Raw genomic sequence first — 13,235 nt, 5'->3', positions numbered from 1 at the left:
TAAGAATTCTTATTGTAAACTATCTAGGGTTATGACAATAGGGTATTAACTTCAGATGAAATGATTATAGGTTTCTGTTATTGAATCAGGATAAACCATCCCATTGATTAAATTAAATTGAAACAATCAATGACTCCACCAAGGCAACATACATAAGGTTCCATATGTGTAATAAAACATTTTCAAACACAAATACATTTTCAGACACAACATCAAAAGAAATAAAAAAATAATAAACCCCAATGAGTCGTGCAGAACCCGTGTCCAAATTATTTCAAGTTTGCTTGACGACACCCAAAAATTACAACACCCAAAAATATCCAGAAGAACCTCACGTTGTGGTTACTCACTACTTAGTAGATATTCCCTCAGCGAAGTATGGCAGTTCCATGCAGGTTTCCTCACAAAGTCCAAGGCAAGCACAGCTACCCATGCAGACAGTACTCCTTAGCCGTAACCGATATCCCATGGGGACACAAACTCGTTAAGCTTCCCAAGCAATTATCTCTCGGTGTCACACGATGCTAGGCTAACCTCAAGGCTGGCAAATACCTCCAAGAAGAGACAGTAGCTTCAGTCTTTACTAAGTTTTAACAAAATTATAACAACTCTTTTATAAAATAAAATTGGTATTTCCCTTCATGTATTAGTAGGTATGGGGTTTTGTTATAGTTCTGTCGTCTTCTTTTATAATTTTTCTTCACCAACCGCCCTAAGGTAAAACGTCCATCCTTTTATCAACGTCTTTTTCCCTCTCTTTTTTCCCAGGCCTCCCGTTAACCAGGTCAACTCCCATTAGCCACAGCTTAACAAGCGACCTTATTGGTCAAAACCTAAACTTCAAAGTAAATCAAACTATTCACTTATACATTAAATAAATATTTCTTCAAAAAGCATAATGCATTAACATTACAGTTTAGGAGCAATTCAATCATCTTTTAAATATAATACCAATTAATTATAACAAATAAGCTCAATACTTGGTTCAAACAAGGGTATTACACATGCATTTAGTTTTACTTGTATTTAAGAGCAGTTGGAGGCCGCGGAAGGAGAGTTAGAGAATTAGCTAGTTCATATGCTGAATCTGGTCAGTTACAACTGGAGTTGCAGTGAAAAACTACAGTAGGGTAGCTCTCCAAGAATAGGGCTGGAGAGACCTGGTTTATATTCATTTAGTCCAGAGGTGTCAAACTCATTCCATGGAGGGCCTTTTGTCTTCTGGTTTTTGGTTGTTCCTTTCATTTAAGACCTAGACAACTAGGCGAGGGGAGTTCCTTGCTAATCAGTGACCTTAATTCATCAATCAAGTACAAGGGAGGAGCGAAAACCCACAGACACTTGGCCCTCCGTGGAATGTGTTTTGACGCATGTGATTTAGTCTGTCTCTAAATTAAATTAGAGCAGGACATCCGGTTTAAACCCAGTGAACAAATATGTAACTTTGTCTAATTTGTTGCTCTGGTACAAAGGAAAGAAGATTTCTGGGTGCAGTCTGGCTACTGAATGATTTTTCCACACTATGAATCTATTATGTTGAAACAGGTGCTAACGAAAGGAAGTGAATCATTGTTGTCATTTGATTCATCATGGTTTCGCATAGCCTGTAGAGTAAATCGGAGAGTACAGAGTTGAGCAAACTGCCATTCTGTGTTAGTCTATTTATTATCTTGATAAGCCTATATGTTGATAGATAGTTATTATATCAGCTGCCTCAAATCCACTAGACTGGCTATTTGAAAAGCAAAGACCCCCACCCCTTATTATCTGTGATTGGGAAAGCCCTTGTAAGCTACGGCTGCGATTGGCTACTACTCTGTCCATCTCGTCTGTGTTCTTGACAGCTGGAATAGCCTTCTGTCCCCTCACCCACGGAAAGTAGCGATGGGCATTTCGATTTTTTTTGGTGAGCCGGCTCATTTGGCTCCGTTCACGTAAAAGAGTCGGCTCATTTGGCTCCCAAACGGCTCTTCGTTCAAAATGCTTAAAAAACAACATAGAACCATGAAATAAATGCCAATCTCCAATGTACAGCACAAAAGGTAGGCTACCATTATGTCAGATCGTGAAATGCGCGTTTCAATACAGTTTTACCATGCCAAATTATTAAATGGCCAGCAAAAAAAAAAAAAATCAGCGTGGACCAGATTGACGCGCTCTCCTCTCCCCACTATGTATTGTTTCTGCAGTGAGGATTCACCCTCTTTAGATACCGGTAATTATGTTGTAACTTAACTGCAAAAAAAAACATTGTTTTGAGCTCAAAAAGCAGTAGTGTGCAAATCAGGCAGCCAAAATGAACGTCTCTTTCACCGATGCAATTCGGTTCCAACATTCACCAAAAAGATCCGTTCGTTCGCCAATGACCCATCACTAAGGGAAAGGAAGCAAGGAGCACTACACTAGGGAAGAGAGACGCATGAGAGTCCACAGCTTGCTTACTATACAGGATAAGTACACACCCTGGAAGTATCTAGGCGACATGGACAAAAACGGAAAAGGTAAGCATTTTTGTTTAACGCCTATAATTCCACTTTCATTCATTGTTATTCTGTCCGTGTTTGTTGAGATAATTGTAGTCTAATAAAACAACGCGCTTGTAACCATGTTTATACAGTAGCATAGCTTGCTATCATCTTGAAGGGTGTGTATCGTTTGTGTTTGGGGAAAATATAAGGTGTTTTGCTGTTGAATTTTCCAATGTATTATGTAAACAATATCAGTTCGTGGCGTTGTTTGTTTTTTTCCCCTTGTTTTGGCATAATACTTCCGTATAGATTGTTTCTCTGCCTGTTTTTTTTTTCTCGTGAGAATAAAATTATTTGTCTCGTCTGACTCAACTCCAATTGAGCGTTTCAATATAAATGGTCAAAGTATTCTTGCTACAACAACATGAATAAGGTTGCTATGAGGGATGGAGAGGCAGAACACAAAGGAACACGAGGTGTAGACCAACGGGGGGTCCTGCCTGGCGAGGATGAGCAGGTTGCAGCGTGATTAATTGACAGACTAATGAACTCAGACGGTATGGTACCCGTGACCATACCTCATTGCCTGGGACACTGTGTAGGTGTATCAAAGGACTACATTTGCTTCCTGTCATTGTATTCTTTCCTATAATTGTATTATTTCCTCCATGTGAACTGACACAGAAATTGTACAGGTGGAAGCAAATTTTGCCCAAAAGCATCATTCCATGTAGCCTCCCAGTGTGTGTAAAGCCTACTGTTTATGCCAAAAAGCTTTGGCTTTTATGGCACAGATGGTGAATTTACCCAGAAACCACAGAGTGGCCGGTTCAAGTTCCAATCCTGCCGTACCCCCTCAATCACTAGAACCATATTGCTTTTAACTAGCCTGTAGTTTCAGATGGGTAAAGACGAAGGGCATGGAACAAGGAAAGGAAACGCTTAAGAGTAAGACTATTGAGATGCAGCATGTTATGGATCAGCTGGTCTGGCACCCTGCAGCAGCCACTCCTGCTGCGAACTGAGACTGAATGGCTGGAGGGAGGGAGGGAGGGAGGGGGGGGGGGGGGGGGTCAAGAAGCTCAGTTATTTAGAACAAATCCAATGAATCAAATATAATGGGGCACAGGATGGGAAAAATCTGTTGGGTTTGGATTAATCAGACTACATGTTTAGGAAGGGGCACCTTTTGAAGGGATAAGCAATAACTGGAAATGACACTTAACATGACCTGGGCCATTTATTAAATATTGGATTAAAAATGTTTTAACACCGTTTGTATTTTATGTGGGCCATTGGGCCTATCTATAGTCTCCATCTCTACCTTAGCCGACCTGTATCCCCCAGTCCGGATTGTTTACAAGGAACTTGTTGGAAAAATAATCCCTGGAACCTTTACTTCTACTGCCTTTGTTTTATTTTTACCCCTAATTGTGTGTGCCTGAGGCTCGGTATTTCCCCAGCTCTTTATGGAAGCCAAAGCCAATCCACCACAGTCAGTCCAGGCAGGCAGTCCCTGTAACAATGGACAATGGAAGGCAGACCTACTGTATACATCCTGCAAGCTCTTTGGCCGCAGTATTGGACCAACTCTCTTTTTTGCATCCCAAATGGCATCCTATTCACTTTGTAGTGCTCTGGTCAAAAGTAGTGCACTACATAGGGAATAGGGTGTCATTTGGGACAAACACTACCTTACACAACCTGGGAGAGGGCGACAATGGCCGTGGAGCACACACGTACCGTAGGTCCCCTGCGACAACTTTCTTGTCCCATGTCCTGATTGATACACAAGAAGTAGCAGCTATTGTGTAGCAGGGCCTCAGTGGGTAATTTCCCGTAAAAATGTGTGTCAGGGCAGGTCAGAATATGGGTGGTATGGTTTTGAGTTGAATCTGAGGTGAAACCTTGATCCCCTGTCCATAGCAGCGGGAATTAGGGGTGCTGAGGGTGCTGCAGCACCCCCTAAAAATCGGAATATAAAAAATAAAAAAAGTTATCTATAAAAAAGAATCTCACAAAAGTAGTGCTCTGGGCCTTTACTAGTCCTGTATTAGCGGGCCGATATAGCCGTCTGTAGCGCGGGCAGCAAATTCTCATCCTACATCTTACAGTAATCGACTGAGATTTCTGGCAGTTGGTTCCATTAAGCCGACCATGTCGGTGCTGTGGGCGTTGCTGGTGACGTCACTATTGGACATCTGGGCCCCTGGGTGTGTGGTAGCAAGTTAGCGTGGGGTGCACAGTGCAACACAGCTGCGAGGGCTGAGATACGGTTCCCCCTGCCATTAATCCATGTCTTGAGTATTATCCCTACCACCACCATCACCAACCCACCCTATCCCCCCTGATTTAGTGATAACACAACAGAAAGGGCTACGACCGCATGGGTTCAATGTTGATTAAACGTTCGCAGTGGGGCTCCTTCTCAGTTCCTCATCATGCAGGGAAGAGTAAGGTTAGCTCGGAGGGGAACTGTGTTATTGCGTCGCTCTCTTTCTGTCTTTCTCCATCACTGCTTCTCTGTTTGTTCTCTCATTCTGTAAAATAGATCTGTTCGTGTCTCTTAATTTACCTTCCGACCCAACTCTCTCTGAATCTACTTCTATTCTCCATGCCTATCTTTCAGTCTCCTCTTCTCGCTCTCAAACTTCTGTTTTTCTTACAGGCTGGTGCATGATTTCTGAAGCGTCACTATTCATGTACTATAGGGTCTTGACCTAGTAAAGGGGATTTTAAAATCTCTCTCTAGTGGTTATGAGTGTACCATACTTTGCCCGAGGACAGTGTTCCTAGACTCCCTCTGTCTGTGCTGTGTCTCTGGTGGGTACAGTGAGTCTGCTGTGCCTCAGGGTGGTGTTCTGTAGTGTGTGTCAGGGCCAGACGCATTACAGCAGGGCTAAGTGTGAAGGTGGAGTGCACTATGGGAGGATCCGTAGCTTTCTTTTTCTCGCTCGCTTGCTCTCATTCCTCAGAGAGTCTGTTGAGCTCCGCTGTCTTTAGTCCAGGTGTTTGCCTTGAGGAAAACATCCTACCCCCAATGGTCTGTAAGAAGACAGAATGATGAAGGAAGCATATTGTGTGTGTGCGTGCATGTGACTGAGTTACCCAGCCTCATTTTCCTCCTGCATAGCATAGCAGTGACTAAAGCAATGTATCAATTTATCACATTGTTCTTTATTATGTAAGGATTAGCCTACCCTTCTCCCTGTCTCCCTGATAATGCCTCTAAGTATATCTGGGCATAGTTCCACCTCCATTACTCTCCCCACATCTCACTACAGTCATTGAAACTGACATCTAGATTTGATTTAATGTTATGAATCATTTCTCCAATAATAATTCAGACTTAAAGATCACCTCCAGTGGCTGGAGCCATCTAGCTGAAACCTTTGGCATGTCATGTGTCCAGGTGACGAAAAGTTCACGGGGGAAAATCTGAGGTAAAATGTGATTTGCGAGAGTGCCTCCCTGTCTGGCGCTCGGTTACCTGTCGGTGCTTGTGTTATGAGTACCATGGTGAGAATAGAATATGCATGATTGCTCTGCTTCAAGTAGGGATACAAGGGACGGCATTCAGTTCGTGTTCTGACAGGGCTGGCATCTGGAGCTGAAGTTAGTGTTTTGATAGTTCACGCTGCCTGACACAAGGTCGTCGTACTAGCGTTGGGGTCATTTTGATGACTCGTTTTTCCAAAGCCGACAACCGAGTCTCTTCATTCCCTTTGATTTGATAGCCCTTTCAGCAACAGCTGTCACAGTTTTTCTGTGAATCATCTTTGTGATATCAATATAAGATAATTGTGTTGAGTTCGAGTCTTCTTGGTTATGCATGTCACACCGTATGCATGTCAAAACAACATGTTTTGAACATCTCCAATATAATTTCCCTGTTATATTACAGTAACGTATAGCTCTGGGTTACTGGAAGCTTCTCTCCAGTCCTGGCGGCTGTGTTTTGGATATGGCAAGCGTTCTGGATGTTTGTCCTCTGAATGATGTTATCACATTAGCTCTCTCCTCACCCCTAGGCATTTCTTTCCCCAAACACACACATATACACACACACACACACACCACACACACCCCGGCTCTATCCTTCCCCTCTTATCCGTTCCCTTCAGGGCAACAAAAAACATGACTGAACTAGAACCTCAAAGCCACAGCCCCAGGTAAGTAGGGTTGCTGAGGGTGTTGCAGCACCCTCTGATGAATTGAAATTTATAGGAAAAAAAATAGAAATAAATGTGTGAACTAGGCCTTTTACTACTCCTGTTTGAACGGCGAAAAATACTCCTCAGCACCTTCCATTAATATGTCATGAATCCAGATGGAGACTCAAGGCCAGGTAGAAAATCATTAGAGAGGGAGTGGAGAAGATTGACTTTCTCTATTGTCTGTGAGTACTACTGTAGGGCATGGTTTTTATTTTATTTAGTTTTTGTGTGTTAGTCTTTTCTTTCAGTGAGGTATGTATGTATGTATGTATATATGTATGTGTATATATATATATATATATATATATATATATATATATATATATATATATATATATATATACAGCTGTCCCCGGGTATTTGAGATAAACCCCCCCCCCCCCCAGCGCTGTGAGTCAGTGTCTGAGAGGGCATGAGGTGAGTTTTGCTGCAGGCTCCTTTAGTCATTTGTGCATTGACTCCTCACAAAGAGCAGAGTGTGTGTGTGTCTCAGCTCTGAACTACTCAACACAAAGGGCGGAGGGGTGAGCACAGAAGAGTCTGAGCCCTTCCCTGCCTCCCATTGTTTGTCTGTCCAACTCCTCCCCTCTCTCTAGCGGTCTTTCATGTTCACTCTATAATAATATTTAACAGTAAAACACAGTATATAGAATTCCCTTGTCTCTCCATAAAATCTCTCATTCCTACTTTCTTTCCATCTGACCTAACCCTCACTTATGGTATATGGCTTCTCCCCAATGAAGTGTCTCTCTCTCTCTAATCAGGGTCTCAGTAAAATAATGGTTATTAGTCTCTTTCTTTCTCTCCCTCCCTCTCTGCCTCTCCAGTCTTCCCAGGAGGAGAGGAGGAATGATTCCAGTTAATCAGACTATGTGTGTGTCTATGTCTATACTCCCTGTACGGTCGTCTGGTCACCCTGACCACCAAGCCTACCCACATGGTAGCAATTTGAAGCGAGAGACGAGAAAGGAGAGATAGAAGATGAAAGAGGGGAGGTAGTTAGCGCCCTTGCCACATTTATGAGACGGAGGTTGCTGGGGAAAGTGGTGTGGTTTGGGTCGGACCCAAAGTAGATCTATAAAGTAGAGGGAAGGATATAGTTTGAGAGAGAAATGATGTTCGCCTCAAAGTGTCACTTTGCTCCTGTAAAAGGCTATTGGATTCAGCTAATGGTTCACAGATGCTAGGGAAGTTAGCACGGTAGGATCAAGCAGTTTGGGCTGTTTTACAGTGTGGGATCGATGTTGGATGTGGTGTGAACATCTGTAACATAACCAAATAATGTGGTGTTTTGGTCATCAAAATGGACTTGTTCACAGACATTGTTGATGACTTGGTTGATGTATTCCATTGAGGGTGAGACTAAGGTTTAAAAGGAGACTTATCTACAGTATACCAGGTTAGGGGAGAACTTATTTAGATCTAGGCCGAATGTCATGTCATCACATTTTCAAGGGGTCCCTCATAACACAGCTGTTCCTTTCGTAGGCATTCACACACGGGTCATTGGTTAGTAGTAAAACACACGCACACTCACACATTATAAACAGCTTCATCGGTGCATAAAGTTTGGGCTTGTAAGAGCATGGTTCTACAAGGTGAAGTCCCGTCATTCTTTCACTAGGGTAGTTTGTCTCCCTGCCCTTTGCCTTTCATCCCAAATATTTTCACACACGGCACCTGCCTGCAAACACATCTGCCTGCATCCTGTTCGATCTGTGCAGACTTGCACAGAAATGGGCATCGTGGCACATCTTCCACATACACGTGCATGCATACACACTCACAAGCGCGCACACACTAGTGTTTCATGGTATCCCGAAACCTCTGTACTTTTTCGTTTTTCGATACTGGAACATGAACGGTCCTAAAACTTTTTGTTACTTTCTGTCCAACGTGTCTCACGTCGTATACTGATTGAGAGGATCAAGTCTGTCTATCAGCGCAGGCGACGTGCCTTTATTGCGTGGAGTGCACCGCTCATGCCTCTTGCCTACTCCTCTTACTGAGGACTGGGAGTCTGGGCTACATACTTTTTGCTTCCCACTCATGCGCACAGAAGTTAGCACACTTGGATAATGCAACACGGCATTTTGAAATGCTGAAACTGTTAATGTCCATACAAACTTTATTAGCTAATTCACTTAATCATCTCTCCCTCACGTCTAAAGATGCATTCCCCTTTTGTCTGTGTCAGGTATCTCTCCTCTCAACTGACTGTGTGGGAATGTGCCTTGTGAATGATGTCATTATTGGGTCTTAAAGAGACAGTGCACACTTTTATAAAAGAAGCGATTGCTACTTCTATGCAAATGTTGTTGATCAGTATAATAATATAAGTCCCAAATGGAACAGAAACAGATTGTTTGTCATCTGTAGTCCCATGAAAACAGTGAGTAACTCCATGCAAGCGCAATAACTCAAACATGCATACATTCCTATTGAATATGCATTCACCTGTATTGTGAATAGAACTAGGCTTGATTTATTTTTTTACCCATTTTATCAATAGAGTTACCATTCAAATAAAAGATTACCGTTATGTTTTATGTTGTTAGATTGGTTAAAAACAAAGTCTCGTTTAATTGTTTGATTGTATCATTTATTAATTAATGCAGACGTGGCTGCCTCAGATTTTTTTTCTTATGACAATTTTGGAATGTAATGATATTGAACTCAAAAGATGCCCAATGATTGAACAGAGAATTGGATGAGTTTATCTGTCTGGATCAAGTGCCATTCTGTGTCTTTGGCTAATACGCCTTTTTTGTCGCAGTATTGAGTATCGTGACGGTATCGTGATAGTAAACCTGGTATTATGTCAAAATTCTATTATCGTGACAACACTAACACACGTGCACACGGATCACATTCACAACGCAGTGAATTCTCTGAATTTGTTTCCCTGTGAATGAACTATTCAATCAGAACCCCCAAAATACTGCAATTGTGGTCTTCCTGACCGTAGCCCTCAGCTAGAACTGTCAACACCAGACAGGGAATGGAACCATCACATTCCTCCAATCCCCTTTCCTGGAAGACACACCACATTGTCAACATGAACATGAGGCTGCCTGTCATATTCTTTCAGCGCTCATCATACCTCTCGTCTCATTCCTCAGCCCTGGAATGACTTGGCCTGTTGTTGGGATGCTTAGGCTGTGGCTCAGCAAGGGTGTGTGTGTGTGTGTGTGTGTGTGTGTGTGTGCGCTGGAGGTTGTTGTAGCCTCTCCCAGGGATCTTGTACCCTATTTGATGTGCAGCGGTATCACCCTCTGGGCTTTTTAATAAAGACGTCTGTTATCTGTAGTCAGGCAATAACAACTAGTCTCTCTGGGCTGAGAGGGGGTCCTTCTCATATCCTAGTAGAGGAAATGTAAATGGGATTGAGCTGGACACTGTGTGTTTTGGGTAAGGCTGTAGTTTGTGTTGAGGTCCGGACTGGACTTTTTCTATTAGTGCATCTGTACTGGTACTGTATAGGGATGTTTTTGAATTGACCAAAGCTATAGTAACATTTAAATACAGAGCTGGTTAGAGAGAGAGAGACGGGGGGAGAGGGAGAGAGAGAGAGAGAGGGAGAGGAAGAGAAACAAAGACAACTGGTTTGATGTAGAATGCAAAAACCTAAGAAAGAAATTGAGAAACCTATCCAACCAAAAACATAGAGACCAAGAAAACCTGAGCCTTCACCATGGTGAATCACTAAAACAATACAGATATACACCACTGAAAAAGAAGGAACAGCATGTCAGAAATCAGTTCAGTGTAATTGAAGAATCCATAGAATCTAACCACTTCTGGGAAAATTGGAACACACTAAACAAACAACACGAAGAGTTCTATATCCAAAATGGAGATGCATAGATAAACCACTTCTTCAATCTTTTTGGCTCTATAACAAAGAGCAAAAACATATACATGATCAATTACAAATCTTAGAATCCGCTATTAACACTAGAACCGCCATAGGCCAACGGCCACTGATGTTTGATTTTGTGAATAAAGAAATCAGCCCAGAAATCAGCTATATAATGCTCCTTCCCAGGCTTTTCCTAAATGTTTTTTTTTTATCACTGCTCATTTGTCAGAATTTTGAAATCACAAACAAAGTATTTAGAGCCTTTTGACCAGTTTTTCTTTTTCAAACCTATTCCTAACTTCAGCCGCAAAGACAATGTGCTGCTGGACGTTGGTACCCAGCCAGGCACTAATGCGTCTCTCTCTCCTCACTGAATGAATGATAAATGAATGAATGGGCAATAATTGTGCACCTTACTTCACAATCAAATTTAAGTGAGTCCTAACTGAATGATGAGGGTGAAGAGGTTGATTTAATCTAGAACGGCAATAGTGTAATGATGAGTTTGTTATGCCAATTTATCAGCGTTGGCCCTGATGTTAATAATTTGACCGCACGCTTTGCGGATCGATACCATTCTCTTTTGCATTTACTTTGTAAAAAGAAGCTGTTACAGGACTGTTTTTAGTTACTGTAACTCTACTAATCAAATGTATCGTAAGGGAAATGAAAACATGCTATGTGTTGCAGTAGGCCTTTAGAATGATGAAAACATGCTATGTGTTGCAGTAGGCCTTTAGAATGATGAAAACATGCTATGTGTTGCAGTAGGCCTTTAGAATGATGAAAACATGCTATGTGTTGCAGTAGGCCTTTAGAATGATGAAAACATGCTATGTGTTGCAGTAGGCCTTTAGAATGATGAAAACATGCTATGTGTTGCAGTAGGCCTTTAGAATGATGAAAACATGCTATGTGTTGCAGTAGGCCTTTAGAATGATGAAAACATGCTATGTGTTGCAGTAGGCCTTTAGAATGATGAAAACATGCTATGTGTTGCAGTAGGCCTTTAGAATGATGAAAACATGCTATGTGTTGCAGTAGGCCTTTAGAATGATGAAAACATGCTATGTGTTGCAGTAGGCCTTTAGAATGATGAAAACATGCTATGTGTTGCAGTAGGCCTTTAGAATGATGAAAACATGCTATGTGTTGCAGTAGGCCTTTAGAATGATGAAAACATGCTATGTGTTGCAGTAGGCCTTTAGAATGATGAAAACATGCTATGTGTTGCAGTAGGCCTTTAGAATGATGAAAACATGCTATGTGTTGCAGTAGGCCTTTAGAATGATGAAAACATGCTATGTGTTGCAGTAGGCCTTTAGAATGATGAAAACATGCTATGTGTTGCAGTAGGCCTTTAGAATGATGAAAACATGCTATGTGTTGCAGTAGGCCTTTAGAATGATGAAAACATGCTATGTGTTGCAGTAGGCCTTTAGAATGATGAAAACATGCTATGTGTTGCAGTAGGCCTTTAGAATGATGAAAACATGCTATGTGTTGCAGTAGGCCTTTAGAATGATGAAAACATGCTATGTGTTGCAGTAGGCCTTTAGAATGATGAAAACATGTCCTTGACTCTATCCAACTTCATGAGCGGGAAACAAACGATGCCAGTCAGCCTGCACAGCCGGCCCATTGAAACTACATCGAAACTATACCAAAACTAATTTCACACATATTAAGAGTTGGCCTATAGACACGATTAAATTGACAATCTGATGAGCATATTGTGCTGTTTCTATTACACTTACCTTTGTCCGTGAATATCCGTGCTGTCCATGCATTCAGCTCATGACCACTCATGACCACTCACGTGGCAGCATTGCTCTGGTTACTAACTAAAAACTAGTAGTATAACAAACTTAAAATTGTAAATGTGCTATTCTGTTGTTAATGGATGAATAGGCGATATAAAGCAGACAGAAACTGATAATGTTGCATATGACTTCAGTGAACTGAATGATGAGGAGGGCGAGGGGTGATTGAATTTAGAACAATAGTGTAATTTTGATGAATTGTGGGCGGTCTAATTGTTTTATTATGAAAGGCTGGCTATGGTATATAATTTCCCCTCGGAGAGTCAAATCAGACACTGAGTGCAACATACAAAGTGTGTAGTTCACAATGGCAAGCTGAACCAAACGAATGGACGCATTGACAGCATTGTAAATCCTGCAGAATTGAGGTGAGTTGGAGGATCGGATATTGAGCTTGAAATCGATGTTGCCGATGAAGAGTCTTCTGATTCTGATGTCTTCGAGCCTACGATGCCTGAGCCTCGCCGTAGAAAAACCAGAACAGAGACGGGAGTCTAGGAGGGATGGCACGGTTTGGGTAGAAAAGAGGGACAAGTTTATGTGACATGCAGATGTTGCAGCACATCAGAGATTGTACTGTTGCTCATGCACACAGGAAAGGAAACAGTAGGTGGGACATGTCTATGGATGAACTCTGAGCATTTATTGCACTCTTGAATGTCCGCGGGGCGTACAACGGAAAGAGCATGGATATGGAGTCATTTTAGTGTGATGAGTATGGGGTGGACATTTTCTGAGAGACTATGCCACGCATTCGTTTCAGAGCGATTATCCGACACCTGCTGGTGCACACAAAACAAGGCCCATGAAAACTATGTGCAGTGCAACCGGCTTGCTCACACAAAGCCCCGACGCTGTGTGCCGA

At 42.1% G+C, this 13,235-nt stretch overlaps 1 protein-coding gene across 2 annotated transcripts in view; it reads left to right on the top strand.

Annotated features, from left to right (window-relative positions):
* Nucleotides 1-2,180: 2,180 nt before the first annotated feature.
* The window catches only part of LOC106577495 (actin filament-associated protein 1), a 117,773-nt gene continuing 106,718 nt past the window's right edge, over nucleotides 2,181-13,235 (top strand). Inside the window, exon 1 of one of the 2 annotated variants that reach the window (XM_045701280.2) lies at nucleotides 2,181-2,501. In XM_045701280.2, coding sequence (XP_045557236.1) covers nucleotides 2,420-2,501 — 82 coding nt within the window. In that variant the 5' untranslated portion in view covers nucleotides 2,181-2,419. The remainder of the gene's footprint in view (nucleotides 2,502-13,235) is intronic. The other variant, XM_045701282.2, reaches the window with a different exon arrangement.

Source organism: Salmo salar, chromosome 18, assembly GCF_965601325.2.
Source record: "Salmo salar chromosome 18, fSalSal1, whole genome shotgun sequence".
Lineage (NCBI taxonomy): Eukaryota > Metazoa > Chordata > Actinopteri > Salmoniformes > Salmonidae > Salmo > Salmo salar.
The sequence above is the reverse complement of the archived record's forward strand: the minus strand, read 5'-3'. Positions and strand labels throughout refer to the sequence as shown.